This window comes from Aspergillus sydowii, assembly GCF_001890705.1.
Source record: "Aspergillus sydowii CBS 593.65 unplaced genomic scaffold ASPSYscaffold_3, whole genome shotgun sequence".
NCBI lineage: Eukaryota > Fungi > Ascomycota > Eurotiomycetes > Eurotiales > Aspergillaceae > Aspergillus > Aspergillus sydowii.
The window spans coordinates 611,726-634,638 of NW_024467861.1; the positions used below are offsets into that span (position 1 = coordinate 611,726).

Sequence of the window (22,913 nt, forward strand, 5' to 3'; positions counted from 1 at the left end):
CCTTTTGCGTATGTTCACTCGTTTGCCCTTTGGTCTACCTCTGTTGCACCTGCGCTATCCTTTGCGGCGATATATTTATACTCATACCCCAAGCCATCTCTGGTATCGCGTTGTATATGTGTATCTACTACATCTAAATCTATACTATACGTCTATCTGTATCAATCTTATAAATGTATTCCCTTCTCCATGTTACAGTATATGTACAATACAACATGATTCAGATACAACTCAACGCAACGAAACAATTTCTATTGTATTCGCGTTTACCTATTTGGTCCTATTTGATCGAAGACACTATAAATAAATATACATCTGTAGGTACAATATAATTAAACTGTTACATGTGGACATTGATAAGATTAACACATAACCTTGGTTCCTCCATTAACAATCTGCCAAACCTTACGTATAAAAAAGTTGGTTTCAACAAGCCCTAATTTTAAGTTGAGGTTCGTTCATCAACCCGCGCATATTTGGAACCAAACACGTGACTATATCCCGCACAACCAATCAAATAAACCACATCCGCGCACTTAAAAAAAAAATCTTCAAGTGCTTTGCTTCTGCTCGAAATGGCACAGTGGAGAATGTCCAGAATGTAAAAAAGGCAAAAAATGAAAGCCCAACGCGGGGCTCGAACCCGCAGCCTTGAGATTAAGAGTCTCACGCTCTACCGATTGAGCTAGCCGGGCTAGTTCATATCCACCTTGCAGACTCTTTGGCTTCTTCCTGCAGTGTAGCGCACCCAAATGTCCTATCTGATGGCCCGCCCAGTTATTATTGTCGTAGTTCAAAGACCAAACTGAGGTCCGGTGCATGGGCTGTAAAGTAATCCCGAAATCCGCCCTTGGCATCAAACAATGTAGCCATGTCCTCGCGAGATGTGCCGTCCGGAAACTGAAGTGAGAATTTTGAGAGTAGAGAGCAGAGGGCCATACGTATCTCGAGGTACGCGAGGTTCTTCCCAGCACATGAGTATGGTCCGGTTAGGAACGGGTAGAAGGCGCCTTTGCAGGTGATGAGCTCAGGCGATGAGGACCAGCGGGATGGTATGAAGGATGATGGGTTGGGAAAGTAGCGAGTGTCTGTGGATTGGTTATTAGCAGGAAGAAGATCCCAAATGTCAATGAAGAAAAATATATACCCCTATGCAACGAATACGTTGGAGTTGAGACGATCGTATCTCCTGGTATGTATCTGCCCGCGATATTTGTCCCACTAGGAGGTGTAATGCGCTGTACGCCACCTGGAACGACTGGGTAGAGGCGCAAAGTTTCCTTGATGCAGCTGTTCAGGAATGGTGCTTCTAAAAGCATCCTAAAAGTTATTTCCTCCCCGCTGGACTGCTCGGCCAGAGAATCTAGTTCGTGTTGTAGAAGCCTTTGCTGGTCCGGGTTCTTGGCTAAGAGATACAGCACGGCAACTAGGGTGGTGGAAGTTGTGTCACTGCCTGCGATAATGGCCAATTTGGCGTCACGAAGGAAGTCGGTTTCTGAGAGCTGAACGGCTTTTGCTCCTTCAAGACCGTCTCGAAGATGAATGTGAAAAGGTCGACTGGCGAGGGGGACATCTAAACTTTATAAATATGCAGCTTGGGAACATACTGGATTTATTTAGGCGTACCTCTCTCCTGCCATGGAGGACAGTGGAAAACCATTCAGAAGACCCCATTCGATCCCGAGCCCTGCCAATCCTGGGTGGCCTAGGAACAAGCCCCAATAACCAGGGTGCACAACGTCTGATGGCATGCCTGGGTAAAGACAAGACGGGCAAACTTGTGCCGTCTTTCAGCATGTTGAAAGTCTTTCCAAACGTGAGATCACTAATAACATCGAATCCGAAGTAGGTCATCCATAGCGAAACGTTGACTGGGGTTCCGACCCGCTTAGACATCTGTGTAACAAGATCATGACAATGCTCACGGATCCGAGGGCGGTAGTAGCCAAGAGCTGCTGAAATTAGCATATGTAGAGTGCAAAGTCAAGATTAAACACTTACCAGTGGTAGTGAAGCCCCGATCCCATATTTTCCTCCGCTGAGCGTGCCATACCTTATCACGAGTCGAATGGAGCGACTGCGCGGGATGTGAACCATCATACCAAGGGCCCTTAGTGCAAACGGAGCCTGCGCCATGAATGTCACGTATAGCATCAACATTGTTGATAGATATCTCACGGGGTCCTAATTAGAATTTAGCTTACCATCCAGATTTCCATAACGTTCACAATAAAGAAAAGAGTAAGGGAATGCTTACGGATGCGCACAAAATCCCCATATCTCCGATGCGCCTCGTCAACCGTAACATGGAATCTGAAGTCGGGAACCGTCTCACTAATGGACCATAACGTACTCAGCTTCGCTAGTGGTGGGCCTGGGAAGCTGCGCAGCGGATGGAAGAATGCACGGCAGATAATAATGCTGCCAAAAAGCCCGAGAAAATAGCCGAAATTCAAGGCAAAGAAACGAGAGAGTACGGTCCAGGGCGCAAGTCCCCACTGTCTGGAAATAATCGCCAGCACAACGACCTCTATTTCCATGTAGTAGGCTGCTAAGGTCGAGCTAGCTCCATCCCATTCGCCCCGGATGAAGAACGCCAGGTGGCTCGTACCACCAGCTAGACCTGCAGCACCTGCCCAGTGTATCAGTGACATCGTCGGAAGTCGCAAATAGTTAAACCAGTCTTAGAGTCCTGGTTACGTTGGGTTACAGACATCCTTTTTATATCCCATGTGTGCACCTGTGACAATGGTTCAGGGGTGGACATGTCTCTGGCGGATTATTAATTCAACTCTTCTAACCCCTGTCAAACAGCGGCATTGGAAGCAGTAACTGTAAAAGAGCAAAACAATGATGCTTGGAAAGGAGTTGCCAGCAGCGGAATTCGCTCAATCTCTTAGGGCCCTGGTGGCTTCTCTCCAGGAATTGGGCGAAATCCGACGGGGTATGGATAAGTGATATAAAACCCATCGTGATTTTATGGTAGTGAGATTGACAAACTTTGACAAGAGGCCCAGTGTGTGTGCAATTGCCAAACGATCGAGTTGAAGGGAAAGTTCGCAGGAGTTGAGGTGAAGTTGGGAGTGAATGGGAGTTGGTAACTTGGCAGATGCGAGGTGTCACATCCCACCTTCCAAGTTGATCACGGGCCATGCCTATCCAGGAAGCTCAAGCAATACTAACCCTAAAGCGCAAGAAGCTAGGAATTGGTGTCTCTGGCGGAGCCTACATTCATGGAGGACAAGTCTAATTATAATTTATTTTTTAGTATAGAACATGGTAAGAAACCTCCGTGAAGACGGGCGACTTGAAGCGCCTAAGGACGCCTATACACAAAACGCCCAGTGCTATGCTAGAAACCCAAACGCCATGCCATACTGCAACAAGCACCAAATATATATGTATAGAAAATGAAACCGTAGAGAGAGATAGTCCAACTATGCAATTTCGGGAACAAGAAAAGGAAAACCGTGAGGGGGAATGCTGAGTATTATGCCTGCTGGGTACCCATATAGGCACCTTCAAAGTCCAATCCGTCAAGCATGCCGTTGACCCGGTCTATTTCTCGGGTAAGATCCTCAATATTCATGGCAAGACTGCTGACCTCGTCGAACTTCCGTCGGCGGTTCGCATCTGCAATCATTTCGGAAACGAAGAACTTCTGTTCTTCAAGGACGATCAGTCGTTCACGCAGCGCCTTTTCCTCTGCTTCAAGCGCAGACACAGCGCTGCTGGCTTCACTAGTTATGCTGGCGTTGCTAATGCTAGCCGCAGCGTTTCCATTTCTGATGGAACCCAGAGCTGAGTTTTGTCGCCGATGGCCCTCGGTTGGTATACTACTAGGGCTTCCGGGAGAACCCGGCAGATTGCCGTTTGGTGTGGCATGTTTTAAGATCTTGGGCAAGGTCTTCAGAGGGAGCATATGAAGATGTAGAAAATTGCTCGCTTGCTGGTGAATTGCTTTCTGGAGGCGCTGCTGGGTTGGAGAGTTTGTTGGTAAGTCGCGGATACGCCTGGCAGCTGTATCATATTGTGTAAAAGAATCTGTCAAGCGTTTACGAACTTTCGCCGCATCCGCTAATTGAGCGGCCGAGGGCGGCCGCCTCGGGTTTCTGTAAGAGGAAAGATCAGTCAACACCATATGGTGCGAGGCGTTATTCCGAGAACTTACTGCAAAGCTGTGAGGAGTTTCTGGAATTTGGGCATGAGAAGTCGAATTCCCCGCTCGAACTGTCTCAGGTTCTCATATGCTCTGACATCTGCAGGCTTCTGCGCAAGGTCCGCATCGAAGTCACGTTTGTCAAACAACGTTGACTTACACTCCTTGCAGAGTCTGACATCAATATTTACTGAGCCGACCTTGACTGACTTCTCTACATAGGCTTTGGATACTAAAAACTGTTAGCATGGGATAAAAATCGGTCGCTTACAGCACATACATGGTGTCACACTTAGCGGCATTTCAACAGAACACCCCGTTGAAACATCACCACACACAACTCGCCCGCAAGTTCTGCAGTGATGCCGTCGAAAAGTATAGCTTGAGAAATCCTGCTGGCAAAATGGACACCTTGGAACTGTCGCATCATCCTGCCAGCTAATGACTGTTTGTTCGAGAGCCTTCCGTTCGTCATGTTGGAACGGAATTGGCCAGAGTTTGTTCGACTGCAGCTGCTCCGGGGGGAGACTAGCTAGTAGCTGAGTGAGTCTCGTCAGGCGCTTTTCTAGCCGCGAGACTTCCAACAAAGACTTGTCGACATTCGGCTTCCTCACGGCTTTGAACTCGTCCATTCGGTCTCTTATCAGGCCTGCCACATATTAGAATCTGCTTTCCCAGCCCAAAATAAGAACAAATACCGTTATGGTCATTATACCCCTCCCGAGACTTATAACAAGTCTCGCAAACTCTATACCACAGCCCCCGAACGGGCTCATGTTGCGCTGACCTCGAAAGCTTCATTTGATACATCGTATGTTCCTCGCAGAATAGCTTCCCGCATTTCCGACAATTCACACTCCCATTGGTAGCGTTTAGACGTTGTCCACACGACGGCTCTAGACAAGAATCATAAAATCCGCGAGGCTGCCAATGCTCCTTTGTTATGATATCCTCCGGATCCAGCGGTCTCGGTTGTTGTTCAAGTGTGAGAGTTTGCGGGTGGTTCTGCGAGGGCCCAGGCGGTCGACTCGCGCCCGTTAAGGCTTGCTGGTTCTCGTTTGACTCGAATACTTCCAGGCCCTTGAGCTTCTGGTTGAGGACGGCCAGTGGCTGGAAGCGCTTGGCTTTCTCCATTTGCGTTTTGAACCAATCCTTAACTTCATCTTGTCGGTCATCTTCTAGGTTCTGGTGGATATCATCAAGGTGCCTGCGAACTTGTGTTAATTGTAGCACAAGGGGTAACAGTGGGATGGGCGCCGCGTCGTATACCTGTTTAACTGTAGCAATGTAACCTAGATGAAGTTAGCGACGTGTTCTCATCCACATTTGGCAACAATCTCACAACCATCACGGAAACAGAACAGTCAAACATACCATCTCCTCGCTGCAAATTGGGCAGGATAACTGGGCGCCGGCCGCAGCCGGAGCTGCAGGTATGGGCGCACTTCCATTCTCAAGTGAGATGCGGGAGGTCAGATCTTGAGTTTCGGTTGAGACCTGGGAGGCGGACGTCTGGGAATTGAGGGAAAGAGTACTCGCGGAGGGGGATAGAATGTTCGGCCTTTGCTGGGGAGACGTTAGAGTCGCTGCTGGAGTTCGAGTGTTCGCGGAGCCCAAGACACGGCCTCCACCCAGCGTCCTCCGGGACATGGTGAACTCGGATTATGGGAGCATGGGAAGCGAAGGCCGCGAAAAGCGGAAGGTGGGAGGTGTGGCGGACGTAGTGTACAAGTCGAGACGAAGAAAATAAAGGAAGGCCGGGGCCTAAGTGTATCGTGAGAAAGGAAGCCGAGGTGGACTCCAGCTCCAGGTTGGCATGGGAGAGCAAGCACGGTGATCTGCGATTGAGGGGGCGGAGCTTCGGAGGCTGGCGTCTCAGCGCCTGAGGCAGAATATCTTTTCTGGAGCCTATCTACACCCCGCTGCCGGGGTACAAATAAGCCTTACACCTACAACTACAGCAGTCGGTACAGAAAATAAATTAGAGTCTAGTAGAATTGATTCCGCTATTCGTATATACCTAAAATAGACACTAACAATTACATTCTTCAAAAAGTCGGTGCGACCCCCAGATTGAAAAGTTTCTTATCATGAGATCTACCCCTACCCCAAGGAAAATCTTTTAAAAAAGGGAATTTTAAGCGGCCCTTGGCTGTGCATTTGCGGGGCCCTTTTCAAGTGCCTCCTTCTGCTTGCGCTCACCTTCCCGCTGGAGTTGGTCCGGACGGCGTTCAGCAATGTCCTTGGGTCGGAAATCACTGAAGAGTGTCTTGAGAACGTTCTCGATTACCCAGCAACCACCGTAGTCGAGTGCCATCAAAACGGTCAAAGTGACCTTGAACTCGTTGCTGAACGGGACAAGGCGAAGCTTTTCGTTCAACTCTGGAACGAACTCAGTTGCGCACGAGAATGCAACACCGGACGCGGCAACCAGTCCCCAGTACATGGCCCTGTTCTCGCGAATAGACTCTCTGAACGGACGGCCCTGGTAGTTAATAGAAAATGTGGAAATCTGCTGAATGAGCTGGAGGAGGTAAATGGCGCTGTTGAGGAGCGATGGCTCGAACTCGCCCTCCAGGTCGATATCAGATTCCCGCCTGCGAATTGTTAGTTGAGTTGGAAATCAACATGGAGAATCGGAAGAAACATACGGTTCAATGCTGTATACATAGTTGGAGAGGTAAATCAAAGTCGCAATATGGATGGCAAATTGTCCAAGCACGGAGCCAATGATGTAGATGTTGAAAATGTTCGGCTGGGGGCGTTCCTTAGACAGACCTTCGACAGACTGTGAATTTGTTAGAATTATTCATATGCAGGAGATAAAAATCTTACCTTGGCACGAGAAATTGAAAGGAAGCAAACACTCATCAGCATACCGCTGATGGTTACTTGGCCGTCACCGAATTTGATACCATCAAGGTAAATGACACTCAAACTGTATGCACTAATTAGACAGTTTAGAGCCAGGATCTTGTACATCTGGATTGTCGCGACGAGAGTGCAACGTCCTTGACGAAGGATATTTGGAATGGCAATGACATTGGCCAATTTACTGGTGAAAGGCGCAGCAACAGAAGCATCTCCCAACTTGATAGTTGGCGGCTCGGTGTCATCAAGCTCCTGTTCCATCATGGACGAAGTAAGCTTGTCCGCAAACCCGGCAGCCGCCACTGAAGCCTGCTGCTGGCGTTGTTGCTGAGTGCTCATATTAGACTGCTGTAACGCCTGCGCACCAGGTGACGTGATGGTGGGGATTTCTTCCGGCTGGTTTGCCGCATTCCTTGCGCCTCGTTTCGCTGCCTCTCTTTCCATGGCCTTCTGGTAGTGAGGATTTCCTGGGCCAGGTGGGTAGAGATGGGCGATCTGCGCAGGTACAGGTGGGGCAGGCTGGTTAAAGCGTTGCATCATGCCCACCTGCTTCTCATAGATCTCCTTCATCTTAGTGGTCCGATAGTGTTCAGCAATTCTAGTCAAATCGTCCGGAGATCCGTTCAGAAGCGCGACACCGACGTGGGCTTGCTTCAGCGCACCAACATCGTTGGTACCATCACCGCACATCAACGTTGTATACCCAGCATCCTTGAGGCCAAGGAGGATGTCCTCCTTCTGTTTCGGGGATACACGAGCGTAGACCCAGGTGTGGCGAAGAAGATCAGGAAGGGCTTTTTGATCCTTGAACTTAGCCAGCGCATAACCAGTGATACAAATATCCTTCGTCTTCAAGACCTCTGAATCCAACGGCTTCGTAGGATCGACGTCGATGTTAACTTTATCATCAATGCTTCGCCACACCACTCTAGTGCCTGAATTGTCATGTTCGGGGGCATCAAGGATCAAAACGTCGCGGTCCACGATCTCAACTTGACGTGCAACATGAACAGCCGTAAGCGGGTTATCTCCAGTAATCATAACAACACGGTGGCTGCTCTCGTTGAGCATGCGCACGGCCTTAATGGCGTCCTCTTTCAAAGGGCATTGCAACACAAGGAAACCAGCAAACGTCAGATCGGACTCAATCTCCTCCCTGACATAATTGTTGATTCGTCCCTGCGAGAGTTCGGCTTCGGGAGAGAGATATTTGTAGGCAAGAGCAAGAACACGAGCACCATTACGAGTGAAATACTTGAAGGTCTCCTCGTAGTTTGGCGGCATGTCAACAAGCATGGTTCCAATAGTCTCCGGGGCACCTTTCACACCAACGAAAGTGGATTTGATCTTCTTGTTTGTCTTACGGTCGTTAGTGATGACGGTTGCAATCGTGCTCTGTCGCTTCAAAGCAGACGAGAACTGGAAGCGCCTCTTGACCTGAACCGATTCAGCAGAGCGAAAAGCACCACCCGCCGCTCCGCTCTTGCTAGTAAGGACATCATTCTTGCCCAAAGTCCAACCAAGCCAGTTAAGAGTTGCCTTTTCCATTGGGTCACCAACAACATCACCCTCATCCAACTTCACCAAAGCGTGAGCGCTGGCAAGAACAAGGGTGGTATCGGCCGGGATGCTGTTGCCCTTGCTCAGGTCAGTATGAGCCCCATCCTTTTCAACCTTTGCGCCACCACCTCCAAGGGTGAGACCGGCAACACCATCGACGACCAGATCTTCGCCGGTCAGAGTACCGGTCTTGTCAAAGCATGCAACATCAACGCGCCCAGCGAATGGAATGCGGAAAGGTTCAGTGCAGAAAATCGCGAACTTGCTCAGAGCGGCCAAACTGGTATTGACGGCAAGACTGAGCTCCATGGGAAGCTCCGGAGGAACAACACTCGTAACGATAAGAACACAGTCGAGCAGCAACTTCGACCTCTTGCGATCCTTGGCAACACCCTCTTGCCAGACATACCAAGACGCAGCAAGGGCGAAAATCAGGAGGAACAGGATGAAAAGCAAGGCTTCCGCGTTGTTGGCGGAGACTCGTTCCGTAGAGTAAATCATAGTGCGAACAAGGCTGCCCTGGCTGGTCTCGAATCCGGTCTTCACGACAACACCGATAGCTCCATTGTCGGGAGGCGCATTGACCTTGGACGTCTTCTGCTGTGCTTCGTCACCGTTTGTGGTGTTCGGGTGGGTAATCTGAAGAACCTTGGTTCCTCCATGTACGAAAGCATTCTTATCCAGGCCGTCCGGTTCGATCAAATCATCACCAGGTCTAAGCTGAACGGACTCTTTAAGGAGTGGTGTACTTTCTCCAGAAAGCATAGCTTCGTTGACAATGACGCTACCCTCAATGAGAAGGATATCGCACGCAACACCGCCGTCTTCCTTGGTCCGGTTCACTGACATCAAATCGCCGGGGAGCAGCTTGTCGCTAGTGATTTCCTGCCACTTGTTCTCCCGGTAGACCCAAACGTCGTAGGGTTTAATGTTCATCCCGCGGAACTCATTCAATGTTCTCTGTCGCTGCCACACAACGGTGCTCTCAAACATAACGAGCATAAAGAGAGTGAACAAGGAGTAGTACCAATATTCGTCCAACATCCACAATCCAACACAGAAGATCTGAAAGACAAAGAATGGTGCTACCGCATGCTCCTGCCACAATTCAATAAAACCGGGGACAGGAATATCGAAAGTGTTATCGCCATAATGATGCTGGACGCGTTCAACCTCAGCCTTGGAGGTGAAGCCTTTAGCCTCCTGGAATGACTTGAGGGCAGGCTTGGGCTCCGCATCCAGAACGTATGACAGGGGCGCGAAGGCTTTACGCTCGGGGTAGTAAATGAAGCGCCTTTTCTGGAATAAGAACGATGTGGTGGTAACTCCTCCCAATGTATCCCGAACCAAACGACACATTTCAGCGGAACCGGAATTGGCCTCCGGAATCACCTTGATAAGCTGGGCAGAATCGGGAGACCTGGCCTTGGTTGCCGTGAACAAGGTACGGATGTTGATATTCCATTTTGTCATCAACCAGAGAAGTGACTGAAGGGTGATAATCGATCCAGACCAAACAAAAGTCCATTCCTGTCCTTGGATGTACGTCTCATAGCGCTCGGGGGAGAGGTAGAAGGCAAAGAAGGCTGGCCAGATGATCAAGAATGGCCAGACGTAGGTATGCAGCTGGGTGGGTATGGGGTTGTGTAGGGACGCGTATTTGATTTGGGGATCTTCTACGAGTCTCGCCCTATGATTGAATATCGTTGTTAGTGACAAGGACGCGGCGCGGTAGCTTTTGATACTAACATGATGAGATTCGAATGGCCAACAGGCGGGCCAGACGAGGCTTAACTGCAAACGAAAGAGAAAGAGAGAATCAATAACTCATAGGACACGAGCGTATAGGTATTTGGCTCAAACCCTCCTAAAAGCCCGCAATCAGCACAAAAAAGAGGGAAATTGACGAAGAAGCCACCTCAGTGTATAATTTTGCTGAGGGTTGGGTTCGCCGCTGGGCGGAGAGCTGCTGTTACAGGCGATTGGCCAGAGCCACGTGCCGCCAGCGATGACGGAATTTCGAATTCTCCGCGTTTCTAGCCTCCTCCATGCTGTATACGCCCCAGGCCCCCAACCCAGTTCTCCGGCTTCTCCATATTATTTTACACTTTTTGACGGGCAATCGACCTTGGTCGGATCTGCATGCCTTAGCTTGTTACCGAATTACCAGGTCCCCGCCGTATTATCCAATAAATATTACATATTTTCGAGTATCTATAGAGCAGTCAAGCCTCATCAGTAGTCACGAGGAATGACTTCTGTACATTGACCCCAGAGAATGAGCTTTGCTTTGGGTTGAGGTCCTCCTGGCTGCTATTTTGGCTCCCGCGGGATGTTTGAATAGTAGTGGTAACCCCCTGGTTAGACTGGTTCGCAAGATCTGGCCGCCAGTACTTATTTCCCGGCTGCTCTTGCCTCGAATTAAAGCCTCTGTTCATGCTGGATAAAGGCATACTACCACCCCTTCCATATGTTCTGCTCTTCGAGCCCTCATAATATGATCCTCGGAACCAGCGGAAAAGTGGGCGCAGAGTGACGAGACTGCCGGCAGTGATACCTAGACCAGCTTCGACGTTCGACCAAATGGAGATGGGTGTTGTGGCATCTGAGGGTTCAAGATGCATCAGTATATGTATCCAGCATTTAGAACCAATGATTTCAAAACTCACACAGAAATTCTGTATCTTTATAATAATGAAGGTATGGAATGCGTACTATAACGGCGGCACTGGCACTATAAGCTGAGAATTAGTTATGTTCTGACGCAAATTCTTTATAGAGCGCCGGTGACTTACACGCATCCCATACTCAAAATTCCAGCAAGCGCAGCCTTAGTTTTGGAGTTCATGTTCAACTTCCAAACAAGCGCAATAGGAAGAAGACCGAGGATGAAATCGCAAATTGTCGCTATCACACTGTACAGATAGGCAATGTCGAGAATGTAGTCTGTATTTATACAGGTGCCCGAGACTGTGAGCCGGTGCCAGAAATGGTCCACCGGGCTGCACTGCAGCGTGAGAATGAACCAGAACACCAGCCCGATAACGATAGAGATAGCTATAACACCCCATAGGATGATTCTGTGTGTCCTTGTTATCGTGAGACGAAGTAGTGCTAAAGCGATGGATACTTTTGCGACCACGCAGGTGATCACATAGCTCGTTTGGCCCAGCCACCACCACTGTTAAGGTGTTAGTAAAATTACACGTTGGCCAGATTATATGGCTTCAATTTGATAGAGGATGGACGTACAAACAGAGCGGTTTCGAGTTCAATCATGGAATGAGGCGGGGTGCCGAAATCTCGCATCTTCCGGCCCAAACCATAACGGGCACCTATCATTCCACACAGAGCAAATAGGATATTCAATGCCTAGATCCGTATTAACTCCAATGTCCAACCACACCGCGCAGCTTGTGACCACGACTGGAAGCATCGCATACCATCGCAAATACCATCAAGGCGTCATCCCAGCCAAATGCCTTTACCAACCTCAGTCGGACGAAACATCGTAATGCAACGGCGATGAACGAGATTATCAGGAACACGAGTGTCACGACGAAGATGGTGAGACTACGGTCCTCCAGCGGAAACATCTTGTAACGATTCCCCGGAAGGCGACTATTGAAAAATAGACGCGAGTCGAGATATTACGGCATTTCCTCCTTCTAGGAGGAGTGAAAGCCCAGCGTAACTCCGGTGGTCTCGCTCAAGGCCAGCGTTTGTTGCAACAGCGATGACAGAAAAGAAGGGGGATGGTAGGAAAAGAAAAGGATTCGCTTGTTGTGGCAGTTTCCAAACGAAGATCAACTCGACTAGGTGGCGATGGAATCGGAAGACCAAGGCTGGACCAGAACGCAAGGTGCCACTGTCTGGTGGAGACGGGCCGAGTAACTGACGTGCGACTTGACATTTGAGCGTGTGTCCCTGAGGCTTGCAGGGCAACGGCATCGCCGTGGACTGACCATTCATTGGACCGGAAGTTTTAGCAAAAATTTAAAAAGCGGCCTTGCGAGGTGTCGGGGACACATACACTTACCTAGTTAGCACATGGGTCCGAGGCCTCTCGTGGAGGTACCCGACAGAGGAGTTACAGTAGACACTACTAGCCCTAGATGCATGCTACGCGTGCGGCGTGGATTTGGAGGTTTGGAATCTTGACGGAAAGTTGGAAACACACCCACATCTGGCGGTCATAGCGTTTGCCCGAAACGGCGAGAGCAGCGTCTGGCGAGGCACAGTCAAGAAGCAAAAAAGTGGACCTGATTTCATTCCTCATGCCGGTGTACTACTGTGCAGACTACTGAAGAATAAGCGCGGAGAGTGGTTCATCGGTGATTGGATAGGGCAGATGTGCAAATGGGGATTTGGTTGGTGGAGGCAAACATGGATGCAACCTTGCTGGCCCAGTCTAGTCGAGGTAAACAGCCGGCAAGTGAGGGTAAGCGATGAGAAGCGTTAGCATAATTATTTGGCATCATCGGCAGACGGTAGCCGTGTAAACTGTGCTAACTGTGGAAGTGGACACCTCGAACGAGAGTTTGGCGCGCCCCCCAGTTCTGCAGCTGTTTCACCTAACGAGAATGCACATACATTTTGCATGCCGGAGCTAAGGCCATGTAAAATTAGGCGATTATTCTGACTCCTGAGTTTGACGCTTCATCCGTGGGACATCTGATAATCCCTTCTCGAACCGAACTCGGCTCAGATGTTCGTGGAAAGCAATGAGGCTGAGATCCTCTCTATCGCTGAAACGCCGGTGGGTGGCCCGATCAGCGCAGTTCCAAATTGGCGTTTCTTGATGATCCATTCTTCGATTTCACTTTCCACCAGGTTCCGCGACTCTCAACTCTCAAGTCTCAAAGCGCCATGTCAAGGTGCGAATTGCGGAGACGGGATCCAGCATGTTCAAATGTTCGAAACCGTCAGTTGCCAACCGATATCCATGGATGAATATTGATGATGACTTAATTCAACCATGGGTATCCTTCACTGGGGTTGTCAGGGGCGACAGACCAATTCGCAACACAGCTACACTCCACTTTCAAGATACACAGTTCGACAAGCTTAGCCAGTTCGCCCCAAAAGCGAGACTTTGCACAATGGGACTGGGAACAACTTCCAGGCGAGATCAAACACGCGATCAGAGATGAATCGGCGCTGAGATCGGCAGATAGCGATGCTGTTTCAGCCGTCAAGTCCGCGAGTGGAGAATGAGATCCAAAGAGCGAACCGGCGAACGGCATCGAACGAGTGGACTTGACATTTCGATCAACAATCGAGCCCACCAGGCCCGCGCTTCAAGGTTTAAAGGTTCAAAAAAAGGGCCAATCGAGCCAAGAAGATGGGGTTCGCGAGTCAGCAACCTGGAGTCAAAGTTGTTGCCGCAGAACCCTTCTGGAAACCGAAGAGATGTAAAAATTTACACGTCGCGTGGTTCGAGGATTTGACTCTCGTGCTTGTTCCTCGCTTCGGAAATTTCTGTACGAGGTTCTGGGCCCCCCTTGAGAGGCGAAGCGTTAGCGACGTTTAAACTTTCAACCTAGTTAAATAAAGGTAGGAGATGGAGATCTCGCCGGATTTCACTCCCATTTATTGCAAGTTTGCCGCTTAGAATGTGCTCCGGTCACTTCGGAGGCCGATGCTAGCCTGACCTTGCTGGTCCACCACCTGGCAGACTGCTGTATTCCCTGTTTGGGACTAGATATAACACCGCTGTTACACGGTGATGTAGCAGCCGAGCAGGTAGATTGTTTCATTTTGGCGTCCCGGGCCGGGGAGGTCTTCCAGTTCCTCAAAGTGTACTAGGTGCTCAACAGGTTGTACTTTAGTACTTACTCCGGACACTGTGCCATCCTGCCATTGGTCCCGAACGCACTGTCGTATTCATGCTGCGCAAGCCCATCTTCAACCTCCTAATTCTTTAACTAAATACTTGAGTGTATTTACACGTCTATGTTTACCTGAAAAAATATATCAGCTCAATACGGAGCTTTTGGGCCATAACCAATCTCTAGAAACCCTCCACTTGTCGTGTGCATCTAATAGACATGTCGATACGTCACTCCAACCTATAGAATCGAACTGTAAGCCCCCCACGACCACCGGGATTATAAGCAGTTCCACAGAACATGCTCCGAAGCCTCAGATGGCCAGGCCTCAATAGATACCGTTCAAATGCTGTCCGCTTTTTTTTTTTTTTTTTTTGCAACGACAGCGTCGTGGACAAGAGAGATGCTTAATCCATTCCATGTATTACTCCATCAAAGACCAGAGTAGTTAATTGCTTGGTCTAGTTTAGTCCGGCTATGTAATCGAAATGTCACTGGGGCATATATACAATTCTAAGGCAAATGGCCTAGACGTGGCACAAGCGCTTCGCATATTAATTCAATCAAACATCAATCACCACTTGGCCTCCTTGCGGTCCTGGAAGGACTTAAGGATGGTCACCCTCTCCTCCAAAGCCGCCACCTCACGTTCCAGAGCAGCCTTGACCTTGGCGTCATCGCTGCCCAGCTTGGCATAGAAGTCCTTCCTGTAGGGGGTTGCGCTCATGGCCGCGGAGAAGATGGGCTTAATGATGAAGGAATGGTGCTTTTTGAGGGTATTGCCGTATGCTTCGCGGAAGGAGTCGGACAGCTCTTTCGAGGCATTGTCGATGTTGTGACGGAGGGACTGAGCGGTGAAGTCGAGACCTCTATAGTAAGGGAACGTAGGTTAGCTAAGGCTAAAACTATCTCTGAAAGGCCAAGGTTCCTTTGGTTCTCTTCTTTAGACTTTGGGCGGCACAAACCTGACAAGCCAGACCAGACCTTCTGCTGCAACATGTTTCCCAGTCTTCAACTCGTTGAGCACAAGGGTTTGAAGTGTTCCAGATTCGCCAGGGGCCGCCAGCTGCCTCTCTCTAACTTTCTGCATGTACAATGCACATTAGCGCGAGTGACGGCTAAATGCGGGGGATATGCGGACCTTGATATTGCCAGTCAGGTCGTTCTTGACCGGGGAGAATGCGGCGGAACCGAGGAGGTCTAATACGAGAAAAATTAGTATCGGCCACCTCCAGCTAGTTCGAATAGACGTGTAACATACCGAACAGCGTAGTGAGAGACTCAGCAGCTTCGAGGAACTCGGTGGTAGCAATTCCATTGTCGTTGGCATTGTCAACCGGAACGTCTGCGAAGGACTTCTTGATGGTATCAAACCAAGTACCGCTAGCGGCCATATCGAGTCTCTGTAAAGCTGCAGTACTGAGAAAGAATGGAACGGATTGAAGGAGCAAAGAAAAGGGGATTTGGGGGAGCTTTCTGGTTTCATCAACAGCTTCACCGCCACTAGCAGGCCACGCAACCGTTGAGGCCAATGGGCGGGGCGAGGGGCCCCTGCTCACAAACGATACAAACAACCGCAAACAGTGCAAACAGCTCCTATCACAGGCAACCAACGACGTCATTTCTCCGGACGACCTAAGTTTATGCTCTGCACTTTCTGGAGTTTACGGAGTAAGGGGTTTTGGGCCTGAATGACAATGGGTTTGTCGTCTTGACCGTCGATTTTCTCCATCTGATCTGATTCTTTTTTTTTTGGCCAAAGACGCAGCCGTCCTCCGCTTCTTCTTGCAATCCGCACTTTTTGGCGCCATTAGTGAATGTCTGGTGCTGGTACCCAGAATGCTGGCGACGCGATGGAGTCTGACTCGCGCCCGCCTGAAGATGGCCTCCCAGGCCTCGAACAAGGTTCCTATACTCTTGAGAAACTAGTGAGGAACTCTCTGTATTTGAGTAGTGTCGCGCAACCCTGCTAACGGCCAACAAGCGTCACGCCTCCGCAGGCCACGTCCACATAACCAACAAGCGACTCTTCATCGGACCCATACCCAAAAACTGGCTACAAAGTCATCGCAAGTCCTGGTACAAGGCACGATTTAGTTTCAGGAACTACAGGTCGAAGGCCATTACCTTCTCTGCAGAGTCGGACTACGCCCAAGAGACGGAAGCATCGCAACCTGGCCCTCCACCGATCGAGCCAGAAGAGTATGAACCCGATACCGAGCAAGAACAGGACAGCGGTCAGGAAGCTTCGCGGTCCCAACAGGATCTCAGGACCCTGACCCACGAGTACGAGGAAAATGATGAGCCACCGTCTCCGCTGCTCATGCGCGATGGTGAAACACCAGGTACCACAAAAGGTGACTCAAGGTCGGCATATTTCACAGCGCGAGAACCGACTCCAAGTCTTTCTAGCATAACCCAAATCCCTTCAATCAAACCCGGAGAACCACCGGATTCGAGATTACTGGCTGCGTCACAAAGTGACCAGGGCCGAAGTGTCCCTAGTCACCTCAATGTTAACCAGGTATCCCCGTCAGCAACCCCCAGTGAGGCTGGCTCGGCGGTACCATTGCTAAACAAAGACAAGGGGAAGCAACGCAGCGTTCAACCTCCTACCCTCCAGCAACAAGAGCCCCAACGTGCGGTTTCCAGAGAAGGGGAGCATGGTCCGCGGCACAGGCGACAGGACACGCGTCTTTCACAAATTGCCAACCGATTCACTCTCAATGACAATTTACATAACAAGCAACAGCGGATTACGTCCAAGATATCGGGAACAAGGGAAAGGGCTCAACAGAAAGTGCCGGTCTGGCTTTCTCGGCGCAAGATCGAAGAAGGGGAAGTCATAAAAGCTGAAAGGATGCTAGTTCGCGTTGAAGAGACATTACATGACGATATACCGGAGGATTACAGCGAGTTTGACAGCCTGCGGATGGAAACACGCGTGCAAGATAACTGGAGGGAGTTTCTAGTGGTTTGCCGTGCAACGTCAGACAAAGAAGCTCCATTTACCTTGCAGATGTACAAGACGCGCGTGGTGCCCAAGATACAGGAAAACGGAAAGGCCTCTCCTTATCATGAAATTGCCCTCGGCCGAAGGTCTGCGAAAATGAACCTCTACTCGTCCCTGGATAAGACAATCGCGGTGTGGCAGAATTCTAAGCGGGGAACAAACATTTACATATTGCGACCAAAGTCGACTGCCCGCGCTGTTGAGTGGTACACGTTCATTGCGTACACTTTGGGAAGAGGCCGTACCCTTGAGCTCGGGGTCAATGTTCCGGATCTTGCGGTCTCCCTTATATTCAACAATCCATTCCGAGATAGAGAAGCTAGCAAAGGACGTGATAGCACTTCAAAATCCGCCGACGAATCTGCATACTTGCAGATTATACAAGGGTGTATGAAAATGCTAGAAAATCGTCCAGAGTGGGCAGCAGTCATGAATGAATGGGCGAATGTGGAGGCCATGGGCCTTGCTTGGAAACGCTACGATCGCCTCGAATGGGTATATGGCGCCAACGAAGAGGAAATGTACGGCTCTATCGCAATGCAGGGGACACATGACCTTGAGCTACGCCCAAAGCAACACTACGATACTTTTGTTGGGCATGGTTCAAGGAAGAAAGAAGAACCAGCGCCTGTTGAAGGCTTCCTGATTCGACTCACCTCCCAAAATGGCGCGCATCAACGGATGAACAGGATGTTCTCCAAACGTCTCTACTTCTTCTCCCAAGATCAATACCTCTTCTTCTGCAAGCCTTCGCAAGCCCTGCCGCCTGGACCTCCTAGATTATGCGCCCAAGATTCCGGTATCCCTTCAACCGAGGAAATATTGGACAAAACGCCCCTTTCATACGAGGTTGACCCGTTTCCGTTACAAGATGAACAAGTTTCATGGCTATCTAATGGAAATGGGGAACACCTGAAACGGCGCGATGAGGATGCATATGCACAGTCACAGCGGATCATTCACAATCTCACTAGCGCGGAGGGATTTATTAATCTATGCCTAGTGCAGCAGGTACGCCAAATTCAGGTGGACTCGTCCACTGCGTCAAGTGCCGGTACCCAGAGAAACCAGGTCACAGGAGCCACTGAAACGATCGATATGCCGCAAGTCGGAAGTGCATCTGATCAGTCTCTCGAAGATGCCGGCTTCGAAATGCTTCTTGACAACGGCCTTGTTGTCAGGTTTCAGGCCTACAATAGCGCCACGAGGGATGCGTGGTTGAATAGATTAGAAGAATTGGTCAAGTACTGGAAAGCTAGAACAGCGGCTGACGCTGCCGAACTCAAATATTTACGACAGAGGAACCTAGAAATTCTCGGTATTGACGAGGGACTGGAGTCCGTTATAGGGCAGTACGCAAGCAAGTGGGAAGTCAAAAAAGCAGAGGCATCGCCGCTCCTCCACAACATGTGTTCTTTGCTTGGCTGTCGCACAATTAAGGTATAACCCGGACACCTCTGCCCCCAATGTACCATGTTTAACCTCAAGCTTCTATAGATGTCAGGTCAACTTCACAAGAAACCTCGCCGTCACGCATCCTTCAAACGTTTTAACGTCATCCTCGCGGCTGGCAAACTCCTCATCTACCACAGCTCCCTCCGGAAACAGAGCGGTGCTGAAATACCTCATATCCACTCCCACATCGAGTCTACCATAGACCTCGAAAACTGTTACATCTACTCAGGTCTTCTAACAGAAAACGACCTGCTCTACTCAAACCAGACATTCGATAGCAATCACCCGGGCCACGGCGCGTTGCCACGGGCATATCTCTCGTCGGATATGTACACGAGTACAGACGAGGATACGGCCATCACATTTGTGATCTGGCAACCTCTCCGGAAGGGACTATTTCGTGCGAGTGAATATGGTGAGAAAGGGAGGGCACGGCAAACACTGAAGTCTGTTTCGAAGCTGGGTGTTCATGGACGAACGGTTGTGTTCAAAGCGCGGAGTAGAGTTGAAAAGGATAGGTGGGTGCTCAGTATTGCTTCAGAGATTGACCGGTTGCAGGAGGGGAAGATGGAGGATGTCAGGTTGACTACGTCTTAGCCTATCTCCTATCCTTCTCATTTAGTAAATAGATATGTAACATGTATACATATTTCCAGTCAGCACACGATAGACTATAATATAATAAACCTTATATATGTACAGTACTGCCTTTTCTATAAGTACAAAGATGATTACTACATCTACACTCACTCATCCTCTTAACAAACGTCGCTCGGTATGTAGGTAGTAGATCAACTCAAAAACGGCCTTTCCAGCTGAACAGCCCCCTTAATAACCCTGTCCCTAGTCTCTTTCCGATAATCACTCCCGAACCTCCCCTCTTCATCCCCTTCCACGACCCCTTTCTCCCAACCCGACCAATCCAACCACCTAAACCGCGGCGACAAAACCGCCATCACGCGGCCAGAGATCAGCGAAACACTCACCGGCCCATATGTATTACTATCGAGCGACTTCCTCGGATCCGCCGCATCCCCCTCCACCCAAACATGATTGAAGGGCACAATTTGCGAGTCCTTCGGACACGGTGCACGCGTTTTGATTCGGTCCCCGGGGAGCCCGATAATGCGTTTTATGGCGACGTTGTGCGGGTTTCCGGGTGAGCTATACAGTGGTTAGCATTGCGCAATGCGATTGTTCGCAGACGAGGATATGTATATATCTATTCGTGTTCTAACAACGTACCGAAACAAAACAACCATCCCTCGCTCTAATCTCCGCTTCCGCTCTTCCCGCCATGGCAGGCTGAACCCCGCGCCGCCAAACGGCCACATGTTAACGAGGACGATGTCCTTCTTTGTGTGCATATTATCATAGTCTTCGTTTAGGTATGGTGTCATTGAAGGCCCGTTTACCCATAGGACCTGCATGACATGTTCGGAGAAGAACAGGCCGATTGGGAGTATGGGCGCTAGGACTTTGAGGGTGCGGAGCGTTTGACGAGCGGGACGGGGCAGAGCGGCATAGCGGGCGCGGAGGAAGGAGGAGAAGGAGAACCGGGGCGTTGAGGGAGAGGAACGCGGGGAGGTTTTAGAGGCCGAGTGTGTTGATGCTGGTGTCTGTGACACGGAGGGGGACTGTGATGCTGAAAAGGGTGCTAGCTCCGGTGCTGGTGACGAGGAGGAATGCGCTTTGGCGTCTTCTGGGGAGAGTACCCGTAGCTTGCGAGGTTTCTCTTGCATATTTCGTCAATGCCCGTAACTCTTGAGGCTTTCCTCGACGTCGGCCAAATATGAGGTCTGGGGATAAGGCAGCGCAAGTGGAGAATCGGAGTTATGTCGGAATGCAATCAAACGTCATAGCATGGCCGTGAAATCAATTGAATATGTAAGGAGCAAATCATTATACAAAGAGGAGCTCAGAGGTCCATGGCAAAAAGTTGGACTTATCAGATTGAAGGCGAGGTTCCGAATGATCTGATATAGCTTGTTTGTACTGTTTGCACTATTTCCTACGTAATACCGGTATACCATCAGGCTATTAACCTAAGCTTCGGCATCTACGAGACCTTAAAGTTCAACTTCAGAGATAAAAATTTCACAATAAACATATGCAGTAAGTTTGCAGCGCTTCATATAAATACCTAACCCAGAACATCAAGAAGCAACGCCAACGATTTACGAGATTGACTACCGACTGGCGACGTCAAAATCAACAACTAATAAGTATTATTAGTCTTTCCCCAAGTGAGTATCCGTAGATTGAGAGTAAACCATATCGTCAATAATCCCGCTTGATTGTACACTCTGAACATCGGTGTCTGAGGAAGGTTGGTCAATTTCGACGGGGTCATCGTCTAGTGTGTTCGTACGACCAGCCTCGGGTTTATGGACTTCTTCCCACTCATCTTCACTCTTCTCTTCGGAAAATACAGGGATGTGTGCGGTCTGTGTCCCTGCGTCAGATGAACTAAGCTTCTGTTTCTTGCTTTCTGGCTGACCTGCCAAAGTGGGCTCTCCCGTCGGCGGGTCAGGAAGCGACGCCGCCAGGATCTCAGGTCGTGGAGATGCACTTTGGTCGTCTCCGACTCCTGCGTCCTGAGGTTGTTCTGCAGGGGGAAAAAGAAGCCTAAACCAGTCAGTATTTTATGAAACGGAAGTGGAATACGGGCCACTCACGGAATCAACTCCTCATAAGCCCTCTCATCCTTGAACTCAAAATTACAGAAAACGACCCGTTCCAGTTGCCCGATATTGCTCTCTTGTTCCAAAAACTTGCGTGTTTCGTCAAGGGCTGTTCTAGCTGCTTCCCGGGGCGGATACCCGTACACACCCGTACTGATTGCCGCGAAAGCAATGCTCTTCATGTTGTTCTCGATAGCTAACTCAAGGCTGCGACGGTAACAACCCCGCAACAAAGCCTCCGGCCCACCTTCACTGACACGCCTTTCATAATGATATATGGGGCCCACAGCGTGAATCACCCGTTTATAGGGAAGATTGTATGCATCTGTTATTTTAGCATCGCCAGTATCACATCCATTGAGTGTCCGGCACTCCTCAAGCAAGCCGCGGCCAGCAGCTCGATGGATTGCGCCATCAACGCCGCCGCCGCCGAGAAGCCTTTCATTAGCTGCATTGACGATGCAGTCAACGCCCTCGAGCTTCGTTATGTCATTCCGAATTATTGATATTGTATCGTTGAGTGGTTTCGAGGGCGTCTTCAGCGGCTGTGGATGAGGAATCAGGCGCTTGAGTTTGTATAGTAGTGATACAGTCGGGATTTCAGCAATAGGTATGTATGGCGGTGCCATGGCGTTGGTCTTGCTATACTGAAAACGAACTCCTAGTGTTGAGACAGAGGCTGATGAATTAGTGGATAAAAAATATAAATTTACCGCAATTTATACTCGATCAGTTCACTCCATTGAAGCTTTTAGTGAATATTGATGACTCCAAAGCTCACAGGTTCATTGACTTGTTCACTGTCAGCTACCAAGAAAGTGGGGAGCTCTAAAGGCACGTGACACCACCTGACCGATAAGCTTATCAGCATCTTGGTGATGGAAGCAGTTTCACTCTATAGTTAGAACACAGCAGGCGCGACCATTGCAAGTCTACTTTACACAGTGGGCATGGAACCAACGACGTAGCACATATCATTCAGATGGTCAAAATATGGCCGTATTATACGATTAAATTTGCGGTCTGTTTGAACAAATCCTGCCCCGCATTACGGAATTCGCTGAACTCGAACTGTCCTCTGAACAGGACTTCAGTGCAGTTAATGTCAAAAATAATCGGTGAGCGAGGATGCATAGATCGGGTGAACTCACCGAGATCTTGATCCAAGATCCTTGTCTGGAGCAGTGGAGATGCATTGGTCTGACAATAATGGACAGATCATATGCGCGTAATAACAGTCAGCCTCAAGTCCGATGGCATTTGCCTTGCCTGGCTCCTTTGATTCAGCACTCCAGACCAGACAAGAGCCTCAACGTCATCGTAAGACAGATCATATTGTT

General features: G+C 49.6%; 7 protein-coding genes and 1 non-coding gene across 8 annotated transcripts; 1 reads left to right on the forward strand and 7 right to left on the reverse strand.

Annotated features, from left to right (window-relative positions):
- Positions 1–385: 385 nt before the first annotated feature.
- On the reverse strand, positions 386–2,654 carry ASPSYDRAFT_1171624 (cytochrome P450; the record flags this gene model as incomplete). Its single annotated transcript, XM_040840258.1, has 6 exons — positions 386–1,088; positions 1,148–1,502; positions 1,529–1,573; positions 1,627–1,952; positions 2,002–2,184; positions 2,258–2,654. The coding sequence occupies 6 exons, from the start codon at positions 2,652–2,654 to the stop codon at positions 781–783; spliced, it is 1,614 nt and encodes a 537-aa protein (XP_040704351.1). The 3' UTR covers positions 386–780.
- ASPSYDRAFT_t63 lies at positions 623–695 on the reverse strand. The gene has a single exon. It is a non-coding gene; the product is annotated as a tRNA-Lys (tRNA).
- Positions 2,655–3,233: 579 nt separating the features above from the next.
- Positions 3,234–6,002, reverse strand: ASPSYDRAFT_42298 (putative vacuolar segregation protein (Pep7)). The gene is made up of 6 exons (XM_040846444.1): positions 5,534–6,002; positions 5,429–5,451; positions 4,858–5,366; positions 4,440–4,808; positions 4,172–4,391; positions 3,234–4,112 (listed from the first exon to the last, which is right to left on the reverse strand). Exons 1-6 carry the CDS (start codon positions 5,807–5,809, stop codon positions 3,491–3,493), a joined length of 2,019 nt encoding a protein of 672 aa, XP_040704352.1. The 5' UTR covers positions 5,810–6,002; the 3' UTR covers positions 3,234–3,490.
- Positions 6,003–6,296: 294 nt separating this feature from the next.
- On the reverse strand, positions 6,297–12,186 carry ASPSYDRAFT_87128 (ion-transporting P-type ATPase SPF1; the record flags this gene model as incomplete). Its single annotated transcript, XM_040851784.1, has 8 exons — positions 6,297–6,756; positions 6,811–6,947; positions 6,995–10,280; positions 10,847–11,195; positions 11,260–11,324; positions 11,386–11,771; positions 11,843–11,962; positions 12,034–12,186. 8 exons carry the CDS (start codon positions 12,184–12,186, stop codon positions 6,297–6,299), a joined length of 4,956 nt encoding a protein of 1,651 aa, XP_040704353.1.
- Positions 12,187–14,873: 2,687 nt separating this feature from the next.
- ASPSYDRAFT_42303 (GLTP domain-containing protein) lies at positions 14,874–15,933 on the reverse strand. The gene is made up of 4 exons (XM_040846445.1): positions 15,683–15,933; positions 15,563–15,621; positions 15,387–15,505; positions 14,874–15,290 (listed from the first exon to the last, which is right to left on the reverse strand). Exons 1-4 carry the CDS (start codon positions 15,813–15,815, stop codon positions 14,996–14,998), a joined length of 606 nt encoding a protein of 201 aa, XP_040704354.1. The 5' UTR covers positions 15,816–15,933; the 3' UTR covers positions 14,874–14,995.
- Positions 15,934–16,274: 341 nt separating this feature from the next.
- ASPSYDRAFT_56097 (sporulation-specific 71 family protein) lies at positions 16,275–19,486 on the forward strand (the record flags this gene model as incomplete). Its single annotated transcript, XM_040849148.1, has 3 exons — positions 16,275–16,349; positions 16,406–18,874; positions 18,932–19,486. 3 exons carry the CDS (start codon positions 16,275–16,277, stop codon positions 19,484–19,486), a joined length of 3,099 nt encoding a protein of 1,032 aa, XP_040704355.1.
- Positions 19,487–19,680: 194 nt separating this feature from the next.
- On the reverse strand, positions 19,681–20,631 carry ASPSYDRAFT_148311 (putative mitochondrial inner membrane protease subunit Imp2; the record flags this gene model as incomplete). The annotated part of the gene is made up of 2 exons (XM_040841804.1): positions 19,681–20,053; positions 20,135–20,631. The coding sequence occupies 2 exons, from the start codon at positions 20,629–20,631 to the stop codon at positions 19,681–19,683; spliced, it is 870 nt and encodes a 289-aa protein (XP_040704356.1).
- A 489-nt stretch (positions 20,632–21,120) lies between these two features.
- On the reverse strand, positions 21,121–22,202 carry ASPSYDRAFT_147325 (macro domain-containing protein; the record flags this gene model as incomplete). Its single annotated transcript, XM_040841703.1, has 2 exons — positions 21,121–21,517; positions 21,568–22,202. The coding sequence occupies 2 exons, from the start codon at positions 22,200–22,202 to the stop codon at positions 21,121–21,123; spliced, it is 1,032 nt and encodes a 343-aa protein (XP_040704357.1).
- Positions 22,203–22,913: the final 711 nt, after the last annotated feature.

Excerpts from the sequence above, each read along its gene's own strand:
- ASPSYDRAFT_42303 (XM_040846445.1), bottom strand. The coding sequence starts at position 15,815 with ATGGCCGCTAGCGGTACTTGGTTTGATACCATCAAGAAGTCCTTCGCA. Across the intron at positions 15,506-15,562 it reads ACCTGACTGGCAATATCAAG|AAAGTTAGAGAGAGGCAGCT; the intron begins GTCCGCATATCC and ends TTGTACATGCAG. Across the intron at positions 15,291-15,386 it reads GGTCTGGTCTGGCTTGTCAG|AGGTCTCGACTTCACCGCTC; the intron begins GTTTGTGCCGCC and ends CCCTTACTATAG.
- ASPSYDRAFT_42298 (XM_040846444.1), bottom strand. The coding sequence starts at position 5,809 with ATGTCCCGGAGGACGCTGGGTGGAGGCCGTGTCTTGGGCTCCGCGAAC. Across the intron at positions 4,809-4,857 it reads GGGGTATAATGACCATAACG|GCCTGATAAGAGACCGAATG; the intron begins GTATTTGTTCTT and ends AATATGTGGCAG. Across the intron at positions 4,392-4,439 it reads GCCGCTAAGTGTGACACCAT|TATCCAAAGCCTATGTAGAG; the intron begins GTATGTGCTGTA and ends AACAGTTTTTAG.